Here is a 21,961-nt window from a genome sequence, read left to right as displayed (position 1 = left end):
GCACACAAACTTTGCATTCAAGTAATCTTTTCAACAACTACCTGCTGATGGAGAGGAAAAGCAGTTGGCTGCAGCTGCGCTGGTGATAAAATGCATCCCACCTACATGGAGCTCTGACTGAATCACTGTACAGACAAAGTACAAAGATGATTTATTTAATTTTTTGTAGTCCTGCTGCTTTGAATTATGAACGGCCTGTTGTCAAATGAATGCACAAATGAGCTCCCACATTTTGATGAATATTAATAGGGCTTTTCACCCACATACTAATCATTAGCATATGAAAAAATAATTGATTAACAGCCAAGTATCGTCTATAGCGAGGACATCCTCTCTTGTTTTTTATCAAAAGTTTCACAACACAAAACGGTGAAAATGCAATGTTTTATGTGATTTATGTAGTTTTTCAAGGAGGCCCTAAAGGAGGTTTGTATTAAGACTGATCCATAGCCTTAGATTCAAACACCCACTCACATAACAGAGGGAACTGTGCAATGGACCAACACGAAACCTAAAACCCCCTCAATTCATCAAAGTGGCCCCACGAATCAATGTGGATTACTTTGGGAGAAAGCATTGCTCATGTGGCAGTGCATTTCCATTACTACACAACAATATTGGCCTTTTGGGAGGCTGCGGTAATTTTTTCTATTGATCAAATCACAGGCAAAGATCATATAACCGTGTCTTAGTTTAGGGCAATAAATCAAATACGCAGAAAAGGCAGAACCATCATCTCCTAGTGGAACACAGCATACACACAGACACACACTCTGCACGGCACAAACAGGCCCCGGTTCACACAATCACATCACTGCAGAGGTCAGACCAGACTCAGGTAACATATTGTCAAATAATAAAGGGATTATCCCTGTAATCCAAATGGTGAACAACACCTCCACCACAGCGGCGGGTGTGACCTTGTCTGATGTCAGCGCAGCCGCCACTCGGCGGAAAACTTCGAACCATCTGTGAAATTCAGATAAGCCGAGCAATTCATTTGTATAGAAGCCTGAAAGGAATAGTTTGACATTGTTGGGAAATATACTTCTTCATTTTCTGGCAGAGATTTCAAAGAGAAGATAAACTCGAGCTCTAAAATCGGTGTTTTTTCAAAAATGTCAAACATAGTTTCTGCTTATGGCAATAAAGGTTTAAGTGGTTGGAGGGGAATGTTTCCTTTCACCTCACATTTACTTTCTTTTGATAAAAAGAACATAATTCTTACTTACTGCAAACCCTTAAAACTCTCCTGGAATGTGAAGGAGATACCAGTGATAATCACATGAAACCCAGAGAGTCGTATTGAGTATGCGCTGCTCAAATATTCTTCACCTTGATATTTCATTCCTTAACACAAACACCACAGAGTTGAATCACGTGGGAACGCCTCCTCAATGCGAAACTCAATTAAAAACGGAGGAGGGGTTAGTCCTTGTGAAGGCGCAGCGCAGCCTTGAACGAAATGCAAGTCAATGGCACATGAAGAGAATCGATGCATTGAGTCGCTGTGTTGGAGGCCCACTGCTCTTCATTTGCACCCCTCAGCCTGAAGCTGAGTAGAAAGAAAAGGCAGCCTTGTTGTTCAACGGCCAATAAATTTCAAAATGTTGTTGCTGGAAAGAAAGCGAGAGCCACTGGGAATTCTAAAAACGCTCCTGTGTTGTTTGTGTGGATAGGAACATCAGCCGACCTTGGAAAATGACACAGCGGGGAGTGTTAAGAGTCAGACACACACTGTGAGGGGATGCTGCTGATAATGGGAGTCCTGTCACACACATCTTACAATCTCCTCTTATTCATCTCACACACGAACACGCATTTTGCTCATCTCCACTTTAAAAAACAAAAAACAGCTTTAATTTTAATGAAGAATATCCATGAAGGATGTGAACACGCGGCGCATTTAAAAGGAGCACAGCGTCAAGGATGTTCAGTTTCATTCTTGCTTCCTTGTTTCATCTGAAAATGTAAAAACAAAACAGCACAGGATGTTTGACGATGTGCTCAAATCAGATTTATTTTTTCCAGAAGTGTTTTTTGTCTCCTCTGACTACGTAGGAAAAAAAGAATGCAGATAGTGATATAAATATATAAGTGATATTAATAGTTTGGGTGAAAGCTTATGGCTGATATCAGCCCAGCCTGTCCATCAGTGTCACTTGCTTCTATTACTGAACCGAGCTGTATGAGAACGACATTAAGAGGGAAAAGGAAACACAAACATTAGCATCCCTGTCAACAGAAAACCTGTGAGAAACTGCACTCCAACGTGCATTAACGCATAACAGTGACAATATGTAAGATTCTTGGCATTTATCTGCGGAGACTGAGCACAGCTCTGGGTGCTGCTGCACAGCAGAGGCGCTCAATTGCTCCTGCTGCAAGTTCTGTTGAGTAATTTGTTCTATTGGAGGAAGCAGGAACACTGCAGGGCTACGCAGACACAGCCCTAATTAAACACGCTTTAGCTCATCCCCTCTGTGTTCTGCAACAGAAGTCGGGGAAGGTGAGATATAGCAAACTCAGACACATTGGTGTCATACTGCTCAGACCGTAATTACAAGCAAACCATGTCAGAAATAAAGAGTCAGCTAAGCCACCGTCACTGGCAGTAACATCTAAATAAAATCCAATGTTAACACGATTTCTTTCAATTAATCTAATTCAAAAGGACTTTTTCTTTTGTTAACAAACTGCTACACATTAGCGTAACACAGCAAATGTAGCTAATTAAGGGTGCATGAAGGAAAGGAGACCTGTCACAATAATTATATCAACTTATATCATACGATATATGGACACGACCTCAATCACTTTTTATGCTATCGACTTAAAGGGTGATTACGTCTAAAAGGTAGCTGGTTGATTAAAGGGGACACTGCAACACTGCAGACACCAGGGTTCAATCCAGTGCTGCTTCCAGCCTCATCAAACACCATTACTCTGATGAAGCTTGTGTTGCAGCGCTGGCAACTTGTTCTGGTTGGTTTGTCTACACTCTCCCCAGGACAGGAGGTGGGAGTTTGCAGCAACGTGGGCTGCAGTGCAGACAGAGGGGATCTCTCCCAACCGGGGAGCAAAGATGACAATGCAAAAAAAGAGGAAACGTGGCAGATGGACCTGCATTTCTATAGCGCTCTTTTCGACCGCTCAAGGTGCTTTACACTTCACGTCTACATTCACCCTTTCACACACATTCATACATGGATGGTAGAGGATGCCCATCAGGATCTAATCTCACTCATTCATGCACAATCACAACGATGGCTCGATCGGAGGACGTATTGATCGACCTCAGAGCCAATAAGTCAATGTTTCTGATGCCTAATTATTCTACAAATATTCACAGGTGCATTTTGCAACCATACTGTTCTGCTCGTGTGCAGGTTAGCGTTCATTCTCAGAGGTTCACCTCTGCCCTTCGTCTGACCGTGTAACATTTTGATCAGAGCCTCACTTGTCATGTTTCAAAGGACTGCTGCTCTTCCATGTTTGAAGCCCACAGGTCTTCTGTTGTTTTAAACCCCACCTGTTTAAAGATCACATCATACCCACGTATACAGACTCTGAGGTCTCCTTTCATGTGTTTGGATTTACCCACTCACCCAGAAAAAAAAACAATCCTATATTATCAGTGAAAGACACTTAGTTAAGACAGTAGCTCTCAAACGCTCCGCTTTGGAAGTTGAACACATTTCTTGGCTCCATTTAAACCGAATCAATTCTCATCAAGCATTAACAATATTGGACATACATTTTTAATGTATTGATATCACACTGTCTAAAACTCAACCTTCATGCATCATGTATGGTACTCATTAGTTTCTGTTGTGGAAATGAAGGAATGGGAGTTCATCTTTTAGAGATTAGGCACAAAAACCATAAAGTGAGATCAGACTTTATCATATTTGACGTGTTTTCTCAGTGATATCAGTTTCTCATCTTGCCTGTCAAAATGTCATGTTTATATGGCTAACCTGAATATTGGTAATGGATCAGAGAAATGTTATGAATATTGTTCATACATTAACAAGATTATTTCAACTTTAAAATGGGCTCTTTTTGTTCAGTGGCCCTGAGAGCTCAAAACTCTTAAAAGGACAAAAATCCAACACATGAAGAAAACACAACATGGATTTACAAATCAGCAGGACCTTGCTGGGAATTAATTTCCGTTACATCCTGTGTCGCAGGATCGTTTCTGTATTTACAGCGGAAATCTATATTTGGTTGTGTTTTCTCACTTTGCAGCATTTAGAAAAACAGGCTGCACATTGGTTGTTCAATTTGCAAAGAGGATTCCTTTATTTGTTTTCAGTATGTTGAGCTCTCAGGGCCACTGTAAATTAAAGGAAGATTGTCCTGGTTGAATACATAGATATGTATGAGAAAATATATCTTCTGAGACAGGAAGCTATAGCCTTAGTCTCAGGCATCAAAGCCACAGAATAATCCAATATCAAAGTAATCCCTAGAAGCACCTTTTATTTTATGCAGTATCGCACCTCGAACAAAATGTCTGAACATGTTGCTGGGGGCAACCGGCTCGTCCCTGCCTAACAACGATGGTGAGTAAGCTCTGGAGGAGGAACACGAGGAGAAAGAAACAGATACAAGACAAGTGGAAGAAACGGAGTGAGTCATAAAACAAGTAGCGGCTCCAGAGATGGTTCAGAATACAGACGCGGCCTCACGCTTATTATCCTGTCTGGTCCGGCTGCTGTCTGTTTCTGCAAGGAAGTACAGGAGAAGCCTGAGAGCACATTGCCCACAAACACACATTTAAACTAGAAATGTCAAAACACTGTTTGTTTCCTCCAGTGCCAGCTAATGAGACGGATACAGAGGCATCAACCAGACTCATTACACCACAGAACCGCAGCTGTAATCGACTTCAACCGAGACATTTCACTCTCGCTCCTTGTTCTGCAACTGGAAAGTCACTCTTCTGACGCTTCCGCCGTCGCTTTGCTTTCATACAGCTTGTTCTCCCTCGCACGGCCTGTCTGTCATACTACCCGCGATAAGCCACTCGAAGCTCTGATACTCATGCGCCGCGGCTCTTTCGCTTTCTTACACTCGCTTCTTCTTCCCCTTGAAGCTCGTTACAGCCGGCGACAGAGAGAGAGAGAGGGAGAGAGGGAGAGAGAGAGAGAGAGAGCGAGAGAGAGAGAGAGACCCCCATCCCCCTGTCTCCCTCAAATGCATGCTGACTGGTAACAAGCTGTCTCCGGCTGCCATAGTAACCGACCATGAAGAGGTCCTAATCAAAGTCGATATTGAATAAGAAGACTGCTTCTATCTTCCCAGTTATAGATCCCTAGTAGATGCCTCCATTTCCATTCTGGATCAAAAGCTCTATTTTTGGGGGTCTGGTTGCTCAGACGGTGTCACAATGCAACACATGATTTTCTAGGTGTGATGGCCTCTTGTCTGCCTGTTGATTGTTGTTAGCTCTTATTTTCCCTGTTATTCCACCATCTTCAGTGGTTGGAGGAGAGTCAGGCTTCATTGTCAGATGTTTCATGACGCCTGCTGAAAAATCTTAATGTCTTGGAAGTTGGAAAATAGCCCGGTATCGTGTCCACAATGTAATTTATAATTTATATGATAAATATTTAACACCGCCGAAGGCACATTAAAAACATGAATTTCGTTGTGTGCAAACAGTTTCAGTTTTATGTTCCTCACATTTTTTTTAAATTTACTACAGAAATTTGCAGATTATATTTTTGATTGATCTTTTAATGAATAAAATGTTCAAACTTCAAAAATACCTATTACGATTTCTTTAACACACACACACACGACAGAACGTGTGCACACTCCTGAGATCTGAAAGCGTAATCCCAGAGGCACTGACTCTACAGAGCCACAGCTGAAACGTGGAGCCCACAGCGAAGCAACCTCAAGGGACAGAAACGGGCAGCGAGTTGGATCAAAACGAGGGTTGATTATGAGAGGGTGGATGGAGGATGGGGCATGCTAAGCTGAAGAGATGCCAGAAGAAAAACTCTGAGTGGGAGAGGAGGAAATATCCACCCGAGGGAGAACTAGTCGATGGCCCGGGGGACGGCTGGCCTCCTTCATGCTCAGCAATCACCCACACATCCCCCATCATCCCCTACAGCGTGGGGTCAAAATCAGCAGCAGTGCCCCCCTTACCTTCCACCACTCTCCTTCTTCCACGAATCCCCTTTTCTTACATTAAACATATTTCTAAAACCCAAACAGCGGAAAAAAGAAAGAAAAGAAAAATCCACTTGTGAATAAGGAGAGGAAAAAACAGCAACTCTCATAATCCACTCCAGCCCCAGGACAGTTTGAAATTAAATTAGCTTTACTAATGTTCCCTTAAGCAAGAAACGGCAAGGGATAAGAGATTCTTCTCTCCCCCGACATCATTCCAACGCACCACACAACAGGTACAGAAAGATGTCAAATGAGGCACCTGAGATGGAAAGATACATGTTCTTAATCTGAAAACAGTAATGCAATCACTGCTGATTATGTAATAATTATAAAGATATGTGCACAGACATGGTGCAGAGGAAACTGTGGAGAGAAACTAACATCCCCTCGTGTCTTTTCTGGAGGCTTTTGCACTCAACCTCTAAAAGGCAGCTTTGTTTGACAATCAATCAATCAGTCCTGTACTCTATTCTCTCCTTTTCCTTTGTCTTTTTAACGTCTTTCACACTCGTGCACACTCAGCGAGGGACATGCATGCACACACACGGAGTCCTTGGAAAACATCCAGAGATGAACGGTTTGGCTTGTCTGCCTGTTGCCGGTCCCGCCTGTATCGATGAGACGGAATGAAGAGCGGGAAACCACAAGGAAATGCATCATTCAGGCTATTATCAATGAAAAATGACTTTAAGATGATGCTGCTGCACTCCACCAGGAGACAATGGCGACTACATTACAGGTGACAAATCTGACCACTGCTAGATGTTGAATGATCGTGTGTGTGTGTGTGTGTGTGTGTGTGTGTAATGTGGTGTTTTTCTACGGATCTGGTGACCTTTACACCATTAACTGCTGTAAAGGTTTGACCTCCGACCTGGAGAATTTATCCTCACGGCTCATTTATCCAAACAGGACAGGTTTCATCCTCATTATGCATTTCCACAGGGAAATTGGTATATTCCTCTCATACTGTGGTATCCTCACTGCATTTCAGATTATATAGAGAGACGGAGTAGCTCTTGACGACCCCCCAGGCAACCAGCTTCTCTAATTTAATGAAATGTTTCAATGGGCTCGTGACATGAGTTCCTGGTATTTAAGGCATCGGTGGGGAACGTTTGCTCTCACAAAGGGCAACTGTGCAGTTTCTCAATTTACTCATTAATAAACTCAGTGGGAACATCAGATATTTGGAAAAAAAAGAAAAGTCTAAATATTGAAATAGGTGTTTTTAGACTTGCCTTTTAGACCTGAAGTGGAAAAATTGTTTTGATAAAACAAAATGCAACAAAGTGGAACTTGTGATGTACATGTAGCATGTGACTTAAACATCCAATGAAGCTTCTCCTCCTCTGAGGGAGCAGAGATGCAAAGAATCTTACTGAACTGACAGCGCGTTGTTACAAAATGTAACACAAAAGTTAATTAAACAACGATTCATTGAAGACATCATCATCGATAATATCCATCAATGCCCTTTTTCCCCAACTATAATCCTAGTCCATCCTCACAGTGACAGAAATGTGCTTTTATTAAATACAGAACTATTGAATGAATAATATTTAATTGAAAACACTCACCATCCCCACATAGGCAGTCACATCTTGTTGAGCAACACATTTAATGTGATTTTCTTCCTTTTGGAGGAGAAATTCTAGTTTCTTTTTATTTCAAAATGGGTTTCATTTTGTGCTCAGACAGTGTAGAACAATGTAAACAGCATTTATGCAAGAGACGAAATGCCTCTCAGACTTGTCTTTAGGCTCTCGGTTTATCTTTCTCACCTCCTCATTAACCTCTTTAATCAGCTTTCAGCTCAGCGGTCGACTACAATCGGAGGAGTGCGAGACAAAATGTGTTTTGCTATCTGATAGAGGCGTACGCACACACCAATACGCAGCTTGTTGCTCGGCTGTAGAGCGTAAACCAACAACCCTTATGTCTATCCATCTCCATACACAAGCACACCCACCTGACCTGCCCTCCCACATATGTACACACATAAAAGCACCATCCAACACAACACAGCTGCTAATCATAGAACAAAGGCCGGCTCCAGTCAGCAGGCTTTCCTATTGATCAGCCATAGAAAGCAGCAGGGTGGCACGGCCGTCAGCTTTGTTACCTCAGGAGGAAGTCACGGCTCACTAGCAGGTAGAGGATGGAAATCAAGCACAATAAAGCCCCGTCTGTCTGTGACACTGATGATGGCCTGCCACAGCATGCCGCTGAAAAGCTCTTTATAATATATTTTTCTTGTTACAACTCTGTAAACATCAGGCCAAAGCCAGGGGGAGGATGTGAATGCCTGTCAGTTCACTGACAACTTAAACTCTCCATTCAGTCCAAATAAAAAGACGCGTCTGCTTCATAAAGCGTCCATTTCTTGGTGGGTTTGACATCAACACGCCCCGGCGAATCAACGGTGTCACGTACAGCTGCAGCAGCCACGAGTGCTCTCCTCAACGCCACGCCCTCATCTTCAGAATATCTAAACCCCACGACAGACGGTCGCCTCTGGCCGTCTTCCCTCGCTGCCCTGTTCTGGTTTCCCTCCGTCCCTGTGAGCTCAGTTTAACCCTGTTGGCCTTTTCTATTCAACAGTCTGCAGGCAGACCTGCTGGCGGCCGGGTCCGGGCTGTTTGTAAAGAAGTGCAGCATCAAGCATTCTGTCAGACACGTCCCCGGCTGCGGGTCAGAGCAACACACGGTCACACTACAAACAAGAGCAGGCAGAGGGAAGAAGAGCAGGATTCATGACAGATCTGTGATGTATGCTCATAGGAATATATCATACATTCAACACACAAAACAATCTCCCCTGACATGACACCGTCTCGCTCCATCTCCATCCTCTCACGTACCTGCAGGGTCAGTGCAGGTCTGAGAACGTCCAGAAACACACGAAACTCAGCTTTCATCACACATCAACGGCTTCACTCTTCAAAAGATCAAAATGATGCATAATGGAGGCTGCTTGTGTTTTATGTGTGTGCGCGTGCGTGTGTACAGAGATGCAATGTGTATGCATGCGCAAATGTGTTTGATCCTTCTGGAGTGTTTAAAAGATCCCCTCCAGATATGTTTTAGATAAAGAAATGCCATCTCCATCTACCTCAGTGGAAAGAAATCACATACATACTACTACTAAGGAGACATTGTCCTCACTAGTCAGAGAACACCATGAACATCTCTGTCTGCTACAGCTTCGTTCTGAACGCTTCTTCCTTGAGGGACCTCAGACGGTTAAGAAATAGTGCTCTGCACCCAAAGTGGTTCCTGACTATGCTGAAAAACAGGGTTCCTCCAGGGACCTGATAGACTATCCCCAAGTTCTTCAGAGAACTGATGTGTTTAAAAGGGTTCCTGGAGGCTCCCAAAAAAAACCTGATGACTCTGCGTATGTTCCCCCCAGAACCCTCTGCGTCAGGACTCCCGCTGTGCGACTGCTGACCCTTCGCAGAAACAAACCTCCAACATTCATATTTCTTCTTCGCTTGTCACAGATGACTGCTTTGCCAACCAGGCGTAGTGCGATGCCAGGTTTTGGGCTAGGTTCCTTCTTTGCTTCATTAGGTGATATGCAGCGAAGAGAGGGAAAAAAAGGGAGGATGGGATGGAACAAAAGGACTTGGATCCTTGAACATTGAACACACTGCACAAGCTCAGATTATCTTGTATCCGGTGTCAAATACAGATCATGAAAGACCCCAAAAATCGGATCCGTCTCTGGCTCAAACGGCACATCGACACAGAGATTTAAGTGAAAGTGACAGCTTGAAATATTAGAGGTTCTCTCTCTATAGTGTGTGTGTGTGTGTGTGTGTGTGTGTGTGTGTGTGTGCAGAAGTGGGAGCAAGGACAAACTGTTCTTTCCACCATTATGGTGCTTACTGGGAGCACTGGAGTGGGGGCAGGATGCACTGGAGGATCCTCAGAGTAATGAGTAGCAGCAGGCTGAGTGCCTACTTACTTATTATGGAAAAGGTGCAGCAGGAAAGTGAATTACAACCATTCGGCGACACCTCGGCACGGACTCAAAGAACATGACATCATCACACCGCATGCCCGCTTTAACCATAAGAGAGAGGTCGGTGTAAAGATTCTGAAAAAAAAAAAACACCAAGCAAAAAATGAAAGTAAACAGTAGTGTGATGATTGATGGAATCCATCTAATTAGTTGATCAATAGGGGATTTTAGACAGGCCGGTCCGGCTGTGAGTGGTCTGGTCTGAGAGCATGTGTGCTGACTGCACTCTCCATTTAATCTAAACTGACGAGATGAGTAAAGCAGCCGAGGAGCCACGGCCTCTATTGACAGCTGGGATTAAAAGGCTGCATCAAGCAACAGCCGGTGGAGCTCTGTGTCGAGGCCCAGAATAATGCTTTTATCATGTTTGCAACCGGACGTGATAACTTTAAAAAAAAATAAGCTTTCTACTTCTTCTACAACCTGTGATTGTTTAAAAAAATCAGCTCAATTACATAAAACACACAGGAGATGTTTGACGTTCTCCTGAAGAAAGCTGTTAACAGTGTGCTCAGTGGATTGTCTCAGTATCCACGGCATTAGAACTGAAAATAAAACCATCTATCTGTCCTGAATGTACAGTAAGTTTGGCGTTTACTGATCCTTTAATGGCTCCATGCATGCTAATAAATATTCCAAGCAATCATGAATCTGACCGCATGGATTTTAAGATAAGCCATGATTAATAGTAAATTAAGTAGACTTTTAAACAAACATGCTGCACAATAAAGCTTGTATGTTTTGGAAGCTCCAGATTTAATCACCTTGTGCTAAAATAAAGGAAGGAAAAGAAAAGTGTACTGACTCAATCGGTTTTACAAGAAAACAGTAAATTAATACTGACCAGAAAACAGACAAAGGGATACAAATCCATGAGTGACATAAATTACTTTATCGAACTAGGACTCAATTAAGCTCAATACTAAACTTATTCACAAAATCCTCAAAGACTAAACACTCAACACTTGAGCACTTTATTAAATCACACATGCGCCCCATAAGCACTGACAATCCCTTTGAGGATTTCATCCAGGGACCTAACAGCAGTCAGGGTACCGTTGACTAGGACATGGAGGTCTGTGGGACCCTCAAGGATGTCCCTCCCCAGACCATCTCTGACCCACCAAACCCGTCTGCTGATGTTACAGGCAGCATAACGTTCACCATGGCGTCTCCTGACAAAGACGCAGGGAACACACAGTCTAGTACACCGGAGACTAATGGTGCATCCTTGATTTCTCTGTGAACCGACTCGGACCTCGGATATGACGTCACTTCCACAGTAAAAGTCCAAACGAAGACATTTGGACTACAATTTCATTTTATTTTGAAATTAAGTCTTTGTTTCAATATTGCACTCACAACAAGAGGGATTCCCTGTAGGCAGAGATACGGAAGCAGTAAGGTCGCAGTAATACTAGTGATGGAAATCGCCATTTAAACGACCAAAGTGGTCCAAAACCAAGAAAACCAACTCACACAGGGCACTTAAAGGGGGCGTGTCAGTGCGTGTTGCTCGGCAACGTCCTGTCTTTTAGCCAGAACTCCGACTTGGATAGAATAATACAACCATAACTGGGAAACAAGACACAGGTGGGCAGACTGAACCTGATTGGAGGAAGACACAAGGGAACAAGGCAGGCTAACAAGAGTAATATCACAGGTGCTACAGAAAAGGGGAGGGAAAACTAAAACAGGAAGTCAAGCTAACACAGGACACGAGAGACAGAAACTACAAAATAAAAGAAATCAACAAACCAAAACTCAAGACCATGACAGATACCCCTACGAGTAACTGACTTGGTGTTATACTGTGATGATTAAGTGTCCCCTTACATTTTTTGAGCAGCGTTGATCTTTTTGTAAAATCATACAGTGAAAAACTTCAAACGCTTCACACTCGATTGACACCGTGGAGGAAGAATTGATATTCACTTTGAAGTCAGAGACAGTAGGCGACCGACTGAACGCAACGCAACACTTCTCTCCGTTCACTTTGATGTAATGACTAAAAAACTGAAAAAATAAAGTTTCAGTGTTCCTGACAACAACCACTTCTGAATGTATTCATTTTAAACAGATCTGCTCAATCTGTATCCAGTCCTTCAATGAACACTAAGTATGACTACATGTGCGCACACATGTGTGTCTGCATGTTTGTGTCTCATGAGCTGTTGCCAGGATACCACGGAAGCCTAATAAGCCGGTTAATGAGTGATGATTAATGGCACTCCCTTGCTGCAGAAAATGCAGAACCAGGCAACTAAACAATCAAATGAAAACCTTTCACCTCTTTGCCTTCGTCTAACTGCTGCTCTCAATACTGAACTCAAAGTACGGTCGATGGGAATGTAATGTAGTGTTGCAGGTATTTTCTCATAAACCCAAAAATATCTGGGAGCAATGAAACAAAACCTTGTGTCGGGGAACAACAGTGTCAGTTGGAAGAATCTCTGGGGAATGGGGAATAACATTGTGTAAAAAATTCATGGTGATCCGATAGTTGGTGAAATATTTTAGTCAACAAACAAACTCGAGCCAGCCGACAGCTCACCAACCCTCAAGCATCGCTAAAAAAACTGTTTTGCCAACTATATTCCAAAGTTGCCTTTTGCCCTCCATCCACAAACTCATAAAAAAGGCAGTCTCCCAATATGCCCTGAAAACACAACACCCCCGACAAAACACTTTGGAGCCGTCTATTCAAACACAAACACACACTCAGGCAGATTAGTGCTGAATTTGCTGACGGTTTGTGTTGGAACTGCGGCAGAGAGAAATGCCTCACAACAAATACCAAGAATACAGTCTTAAGCCGCCTTTGTTGCGGCGACGTCTGTTGTGTGTAATGGAGTGTTACTTTCATAATCAACATTCATCTTCTTCCACACAACCAGGAGTACGGAGGAGGGGGAAGAAGAGCAGTGGCCTTCTCTGGAGAGGAGAGCGAGGGAGGGAATGTCGTGGTGGCACAAAGAGAGGGAGAGAGAAGGCATCAAAGTCTATGTGAGTTTGTAAATGATGCCTACAATAACTCCTTCTGATGGATTTACACATTCACATGTTTAGTCCAAACTGTTTATATTCTCTGTGACAGGAAATGAGAAGGGAGAAGAGAGGCGGTTTGCGCGTTGAGACACTTGGATGGTTTCCGAGCTGTAATTTGTGGAGATGCGAGGTGAGCGGTAATTTAATCTCTATGTCACAGCTGCTGACAGCTGCAGATGCCCTTTGGCTCGTTCAGCAATGATGCCTCGTTCATTGGCCAAACCCTGCAGGGCGCCGCGATTCACCGCCAACAGGTGGAGCTGCTGGTAATGTTGCTGATGGGGTGGAGGCGGCCGTGTGGTGGAGCTGAGCTGCTCCTGGTTCCAGAGCTGCGTCATCTTTTGCCACCAGAAGTGACATTTACAGGAAGTGACTGCGGCTGGATAAAGAGTTACAGCCGGGCTGTGAGATGATTACAGGCCCGGGGTCGGTGTGAGGAAGAGCAAGATACCTGGTGGGGCTAGTTTCTGTTGGTCAGGTAAGTGTGTGTCTGTGTGTGTGTGTGTGAATCTGTGTGAATGTGTGTGTGTACGTCTGTGTGTGTGTTTGTGTGTGTCTGTGTGTCTTTGTGTGATAGTCTGCTGTCAAACGCACGACTCTTCACATCAAAGCTGTAAAACATGTTTTTCTCCAGAGTGTGGTAAATCAGGATAAAGGAAACAGATCCATTGATAAACTGAAGTGGGACATCTTTGTGTGTGTGTGTGTGTGTGTGTGTGTGTGTGTAGGCTCCACTGTGTAGGAAGTAAAGATTACACCTTCTCTCGCTGTGACTATGATGAAATCCCACAATGCCAGTCATCACGCAGAGATCCTTAATGACATCCCACAGTGACCACGCACACACACACACACACACACACACACACGCACACACACACACACACACCTTGGGTCACCTTCCTCATTAGCTCGGTTCATCATCATGGCAGCAGGCTAAACTACATTTACCAGCTAAAAGAATAAGAGAATCCGGTTGTGGAGAAGCTGGTTATTCCTGGTGACAGGGTTACTTGTCTGCAGGATGACAGAGGTTCATCAAAACTGGTACATTCAGGATAAAGGCCTCCTTTCAGGGTCACGCGATACTCACACACGGAGCCAGAGAGAATGAACACTTTCCTTTTCTAAAATTAGGACTAGATTAGCTCTGCAGAGTCTTCCAGCTAACACAAGGCAAGCTCTTGTCTATGAATTCACTCTTTTTATTAGATTACAGAGCGGAGCTGCAAAAAGCATCCCATAACACCTAAATGAGATGCTGTTGATTTCTCTTATTTACACTCACAAACTTAGTTTTCTAATTGAATCAGCTCCTCGCTGCACAAATAACCACAGTTGCTGCATTTTCTGCTATTATAAGTCGACATTTAAGCCCAAATAAGCCTTTTACATGTTGAGATTTCAAACGTATTTTGCAGTGTTTATGCAGGTTATAGCGCTCACCTTTACCAAAGACTGATTTCCAGACTGCTTGTTGACAGATCACTTCACCAGTCTCCAGATGGAGAGCTGAGCTCAGCCACATGATCTGCATTATGGCACCGCTGAGGCCGACGGTTAGTCTCAGTGTAGTTTTCTTGTTTTTTAGTTACAGCACCAAACCGTATCTTATCCTCTCCTTACACGCAGTCGCTCTCTGAAGTGCCCCTTCATACAAATTAACACTTACGGCAACAAATTTAATTTACTAATTGACATTTTGACACTTTTCATTGATGAGGTGAAACATTTATTTTGTGGGATTCATTTACTTCTTACTATAGTCCGTTAAGCTCAAGTACAAAAATACTAAATGTGAAGCAGAATTTAACCAAGAGTGAAGGTCAATGATGACTGTCTGTTCACAGTTTGGCTGCATTAGAAACAGGGAGATTTATGGTCTCACTCAAGATGAAATACTGGGTTTGTTCTGGGATTTAAATGATTGAAGATGACATTCATTTCCTGTTTCATTGCTTCATAAATGAAAAACACAAGAACTATATATTTTAGTTTTTTGGTACAAAATGTCTTTTATATCTAATGAGTTTCTTCCAACTGGATGGTTATTAAAAAAAAATGTTAAGGATGGGATTTGTTTGCAAATCATTTGTTCGTTTTCACATTACAATGTAACATTATATGCAACAACGAGTCTGCAGCTGTAGATTTAAATAATAATAGTTTCTAGTCTGCAGCTGTAGATTTGGTTTTGGTTGATATGCATGATGCAATATCACAAAAAAAACTAGATAGATGTGCAGTCAGGAGACGAAGGTGCGTCAAGACAACAGAAGGTAAGATGCAGCAGACCTCAGATGAGCCCGAGGCACAGATGAAGAATGTGCATTGACCTTTGCCCTCTGACCCCTGTGGTTACGACTATTGCCCTGTAACTATACACTCCCTCACATACAGGCACCAACACATGTCCTCTCTCTTCTCTCTCCCTCTTATCATAGAAGAACATCCATCCATTGACACTTTATATTTCCATCACTGCACACACACACACACACACACACACACACACACACACACACACACACACACAGATGGCTGTTGTGCCACGCACCTCCCCTCACCCCTTGCACTCTGCCCTGCTGCCTCTATAATTAATGGAGCCGCTCTGCTCTGGGTCTCTGGCAGGAAATCAGGGATGTGTGCATTCATAAATATTTACAGAAACCACTATTAAAATTTCACATGAAGGAGGAAAACAACATCTCAAGCGCAAGGTATCCCACTGTATCTCTGTCCCTCTCCTATGCTTACGTGTCACCGGTTACCACACTGGCTCTGCTTCCTGACGACTAATCGGCTCCAAAGGTCATTCAAAAACCCAATTTCCTCCTTTTCATGGCAATGACACGCCACTTAGTTCAGCTCTCTACCTGAGATTAAAGAGCTGGATCTCATTGAAATCCAAAAATAACCTAATCAAGTTGGATTATTCCTTAAAGTCTGCAGTGACAGCCAATATAAAACTATGCTACACAATACAGCCTGAGATCACTGCAGTGAGAAATAGCCTATATCTTCATGGATGCTATTTAATAGAAAAGTCGCTTTAATGATATCCTCTGCCATGCTGTTACATAGTGGTTTTAATGGTTTTACTGGGCTGCTACACCATCTTTCTTCTCGCTTCATTCATGCCCCCACATACAAGCAGCGTCGTGTCATCGTGGTACTCACAGAGAAACCTGCCCAGAAGGGACACGAGTGCCGGACTCTGGGTGACGTGGTGAGCGCCAGAGCCGCGAAGCTGACGGCAAGGATGAGACTCCCCAGGACCATCTGAGAGACCCCCAGAGCCAGCATGATCCTCGTGCGGGTCCGGAACTCCCTTAGTCGGGACAGGCTGCGGGACAGCGAGGCGGGACTCAGGGACCCCGGGCCCCCGATGCCGCTGCTGCGGTGCAGCGCGTTCACCGGCATCGTCACTGAAGGGTCGACGACGAACAAGGCGGCAGATAAAAGGAGAGGAGCGTCCACGGAGAGAAGAGTGGCGGGGGTTCCGCCCGCAGGGCGCCGGGGAAACGGTGTAGCTGGAGGTCAGTGTCCGGTGTGGGTGATCTCCATCAATTAAGATGCTCGGAGTCGCTCCAATTAGAGATGTGCTGCGGCGGGAGGGAGGAGGACGGTGAGGAGAGAGCGGGCTGGACGAGGCACCAGATGTTTACCATAACACACACGGAAAGTAGGAAGCTTCTCACGTCCAAAAGCACGAAATAAACCTCCGGAGTTCTCGGCGACCGCTCAGGCGAAGAGCCCATTCCTCAAAAGTCGCCTCGCAAAAAAGTCAAAACCCCCCAAACCCGACACCGTGTCACGCCGCTGTCAGCCAGTCTTGCACCATTGTCACGCTGCCACGCTCCTCTCCGCAGGCTGCAACTACTCGAAAGCGAGAGGCGACGCGTGTGAAAGGAAGAAACGGTGCTCTCCTTGAGGACAAAGCAGAGAAAAACGTCGGAATTACGCAGAATCTGTCGAGTTTTTCGTGTCTTAAACCCTCCGCAGTTGTGCGCGAGCGGCGTCTCCTCCGCGCGAGGCACCGGCCGTGGGTTTTCACAGACGACAGCAGATCTCAGAGCCAGGACGGGAAGATGCTCACTGCGTATTGGAGATGTGCCACTGTGCGCGTCTTCATGGCGGCGAGCTGCGCGGACTCGGTTTTACTACGAGAGTGGACGCGGGGGGTGGGCTCTCTCCTATCAGGCAGCATCAAGAGAGCTGCGCGTGATTTGTTGCTCGCTGCTGGTGATGTAGTGGTGGAGGGAAAACGTGGACGAACATATAAAGCTCGTCAAGACGTGAGCGTCGGGTTTTTTGTGTGTTTGTGCACGTCGTGGATGCAGTTTAATGACATGCCAGCGTTGAGTTCCGGTGGCTTCGTCCCTGCGTGAAACAAAGTGACTGTAACCTCAGCACCAGCCGCAGTATCAGGACATGCATTGTCATTGGACATTGGCTCTGGCTCGTGCGTCCTTCCTCGTGCACGCAGGTAGTAAATGCGACACACCTGAGAGCTCCTTGAAATGAGACTGGCTGCACGTCCTTAAATAGTGATCATTAAAGGACGTCCGGGCAGGTTTTGTGACAAGTGACGCAAAGTATCTAAGTCATTGTTTGAACTTTGACTTTGCTTAATTATTTCCATTTCATGCTACTTGATATTTCCACGCTTGATTTTGAAAGACATACTATAGCATCTACCAAAATGCATTTGTTTGACAATACAAGTCTCTAGTTATTGTTGATTCAGATTCATACAAAAAAACTAGATCTAATGAAGAAGTGTGTATTATTAGATGCTTACTTTCACTTAATTGGAAGTCAAGTATTCCATCTTTGTGATCCATTAAAAAGAATCAAACTTTTTTAATCAGAGCAGGACTTTTTCTTTCTCGGTTTTCAGTTAAAGGACATTTAGAGGTTTGAAGAGGTGAAAACATCGAGTATTTTACAAGAGAAGGGAAATAGAGAGTAACACATGGGCAACATATTTTCTTCCTTGCTTTCTTTTTAATTATCAACGAGCCAAATTTATCTTGGGTCCTCTTCAGGGTCCAGACCCCCAGATCGAGAACCCCCATCGCCTACACCCTGCAACACTCCTTCAATTGTGCAAATCTCTCATTAGGATCATTATTTCCTTCTGCATAGGCAGGTTTCCTAAATGCATTTTATGAATAAAACATTTTAAAGGGATATTGTAAGATGCTCATCTGTAACATATGTCTTTCCTCATCAAACACCTTGTTACCACATGCAGGCTGTAGGGACGAAAACGAAAACATATTTAAAAACATTAAAATCACAGCTGAAGGACTTTTGCATTTATGACCTTGTATAGCGCTCTTTCAGAGCTCAACTGCGCCATCTAGCTGTGCAAATTAGCATTCTTTTTAACAATGGAGTCATTTTTCGAATAAAAACGCTCCAAAGTTCACCGACTGAAGCAACTCGGATACAATAAGCAATTTAGTTTGGCTCTGGCAAATCTTGTTGAGCATTTCTCTTTCTCATGTTATTGATGAAACGATGGATCCAAAGAAAGAGTGCCACATGAAGTTATTTTCAATAACAGAACGCCAGAGAGAAGCCATAATCAGCAGAGTTGAAAAAGAAAGAAAACAATCCCAACCCCCCAAAAAACTCCTTAAACATCCCTTACTTTAAAAATGATTTTATTTATTAATACAGTGGTATACGTAAAATTGTGCTGCAGAGGAGAAAAAAAAAAGTCAGCCACACGTGAAGAGCTAATATCCAATTAAAGCCGTGTTATATCTAAAAATAAAATGGTACTGGTGTGCCATACATCATATGTCTATTAGTACAAAAATACATTTAAGGGCACACAATACAGCATCCAGTATCACAAATCAGTGAGGGGGACACTTTGAGAGCACACCCTTTTTAAAAGAACATGTTTAAATGTATTTTAGTCCAAGCACTTTCCTGATCCTTAAAAAGCTTTTGTGACCATAACATAGTGTGAATACATTGGTAGAAAAGATGTGACGTATTATTGTTAGGTTACAAGTTCCAAGGCTCGAGGGTATATCCAGATTACAAAGATAACCACGTTCACTTTCTTCCACTTTTTAAAACACGTTTCTCTAAGTTTTATACAAAAAAAAAAGAAAGACATACAAAAAGTTCATTTACAAACAAAAGAAACAAGGCAATATGCTAGCTTTATTTACAGCCACTTCTTTTCTGGTTTTTTTTTCCTCTTTTCTTTTTTAAGTAATGCATAGCAGATAAAAGAAGAGCATACCTTTGTTATCCTTTATAAACTGTTATTGTGTGAGAAACCCAAGTTCATTTATACAGTGGGTTCACAAAAAATGGCAAAAAAAAATGACATACCATAATTTATCATAACTTACTTTGTTTTTCTTAATGAAAAGTGAATAATCTGCAGATAAGGCATCACTGCTTATTTGTGTGTGAGTGCAAGAGTGCACAGAGAGAGGGGGAGAGAGAGAGAGGGGGAGAGAGAGAGAGAGAGAGAGAGAGAGAGAGAGAGAGAGAGAGAGAGAGAGAGAGAGAGAGAGGTGAGGAAGGAAGTGAAGAGGCTGCTGGACCTGAGTCAAGAACATGCATAGATCTCCCTCAGGCTGGAAGGAGAGATGTAGTGCTCCTTAAGAAATTAAGCTACAAGATGTGACCGGAGGAAAAGGAATACAGGAAGAGCGCCTCTAAAAAAGTGTGCTGTTTGGGTTCACATCCAGCTCATGTTTTGCCAACTTCTTCATCAGATAATCACCTCACGTCTGCCTCAAACCTTCATTTAAATCTCTTCAATGTGGAAAAAAAAAAAAACCCAGCGGAGATACATGTCTGTATTCAGTCACCTGAACTGAAAAATAACACAACGTTGACCGGTAATTGTATTCAAGAGTAAAACTTTAGTAAATCTTCTCTATACTACTATATATACTGTATGCATATATAGCATAAATATACCAACAAAGGGTTTTTTTTAAGCATGTATGCTGCCTCGAAAGCCATCCCTCAGTCTATATTCATGTATAAATGACATTAAACATATGTAGCGTCAATCCTTAGTGGCACGGTCATGCATCCATGGTTTCCTTTCACATCAAAACTTCAAATTGGGGAAAAAAGTTTAAAGAACAGCTTGTAACCATGATCAGTGTCTCGCCTTCATCCATGGGTGTAGTAAACAGCACAGACTGGATCTTCTTCATACTCCATCATATGGTGTGTGTGTGTGTGTGTATGTTAGGAGTGTGTCGGTCCATCTTCAGTTTAGCCCCCATGGTTCCACATTCAGTAACATCACACCCGCTGCTCGTGCTTAAAAGTGGTCAATGAGCACAGAAACACAGTTGGCTCCCACCAGGTAGTTGGGGTCTCCGGGGAGAGACTTGTTCTGCCAGCTTTTGGGGTCACCTGTGGACAGACAGATGGTGGGAGAGTGAGTGATAGCAGCTGCTTATTTAAAAAAAAAAAAAAAAAGGCAAATTACAAGCTGCAATTCATTGAGAGGCACTGCACACTTACAAACTGAGACTCCAGTCTCAGTCTAAAGCAGCGCTGCTCGGTTGCATCTACATCTCTCAGCCCTGTTAAGTAATACCATGGTTTTGTGGCCTATGTATTAGTTTTATTGAATGTCCCCTGCTCCAGCCATTGTGAGGTCCGAAGGTAATTACAATTACAACACAGAAGTCGGTGCCAAGTGCAGCGATCGATCAGAGCCAATTCAGCAGAGGTCCACTGATACAGCACAGGTTAACTCTAAATACAGCCACACTGTCATCTTGTGGGGTAGAGGAGATAAATGTTATCTTCTGTTCAGGTATGCAACATGAAAGGCAGAGAGGGAAAGCGACAGATACTTTGTTTTCAAGCTCTAAAGATATTAGATGTCGTGTCACTGCGTCTGGTGAGGTGAATTGTAGGCTCATATTACTGGTTACAACTGATTTCCTCCTTCCCTTTTTGGTTGGTTGTTTGTTGACTACATGGTTGGCGGTTTGGTCACCAGCAAAATAAAAGTTCTTTAAAATGCAGGACCCAAACTAAGCCCAAAACAAGTCACACAATCCTGTCTGTGAGAGTGACGGAAGCCTCGACACTAATGAAGAGGCATTCTTTCATCCTGAAGGAGGCAGTGTGCCGAAACGCTGATCTTTGGGGACTCAAAAAAAAAAAAAAAACTGCATCTGTGTTATGAGTGTGTGGATTTCCCTGCCTTTCTTTGATGTATGCCTGTGAACCAGCACCTTACAAGAACAGGTGTTCGTTTTTCCTCATTCTCCGATATGAAAAGCAAAAGTATTCTTAAATATTTCAGAAATAATTCAGGGGCAAACCTCACCTCGTAAATTGGAGTGCAATTTTTCTAGAACATGATAACTATGATGACATTAAAGGTATCATGTGAAGTTTTTAAATAAACACATTATGTGCATTATTTGCATCCACACTAAACGTTTAAGTTTAACTGTATCACAGTTGTTCTGGTGTCAGCCGGTAAGCTAACACAATCATCTCAAGATTAAAGCAGTTCACATAAGAGGGAGGCGGTAAGGTGCAGTGAGCTGTACAGGAAGAAAAAAGGAGAAGCAAAGAAGCACCAGAGAAGGGACAGGAGGAGGCCAGAGAGCAGCCCTGCTTTACAATAAGAGGATTACGACTCAGGCCGATAATCCCTCCACCGTT

The 21,961-nt window shown here is 43.3% G+C and overlaps 2 protein-coding genes across 16 annotated transcripts in view; both read right to left on the bottom strand.

Annotated features, from left to right (window-relative positions):
* The window catches only part of fam189a1 (family with sequence similarity 189 member A1), a 76,124-nt gene extending 58,318 nt beyond the window's left edge, over positions 1–17,806 (bottom strand). For all 4 annotated transcript variants that reach the window (XM_084009069.1, XM_084009070.1, XM_084009071.1 and 1 more), the window contains exon 1: positions 16,454–17,806. In XM_084009069.1, coding sequence (XP_083865195.1) covers positions 16,454–16,696 — 243 coding nt within the window. In that variant the 5' untranslated portion in view covers positions 16,697–17,806. The remainder of the gene's footprint in view (positions 1–16,453) is intronic.
* A 1,125-nt stretch (positions 17,807–18,931) lies between these two features.
* The window catches only part of tjp1a (tight junction protein 1a), a 94,486-nt gene continuing 91,456 nt past the window's right edge, over positions 18,932–21,961 (bottom strand). For all 12 annotated transcript variants that reach the window (XM_084008933.1, XM_084008941.1, XM_084008942.1 and 9 more), the window contains one exon: positions 18,932–20,686. In XM_084008933.1, coding sequence (XP_083865059.1) covers positions 20,592–20,686 — 95 coding nt within the window. In that variant the 3' untranslated portion in view covers positions 18,932–20,591. The remainder of the gene's footprint in view (positions 20,687–21,961) is intronic.

This window comes from Eutrigla gurnardus (genome assembly GCF_963514095.1).
Source record: "Eutrigla gurnardus genome assembly, chromosome: 1".
Classification (NCBI taxonomy): domain Eukaryota; kingdom Metazoa; phylum Chordata; class Actinopteri; order Perciformes; family Triglidae; genus Eutrigla; species Eutrigla gurnardus.
This window is presented reverse-complemented; position numbering and strand designations above follow the sequence as displayed.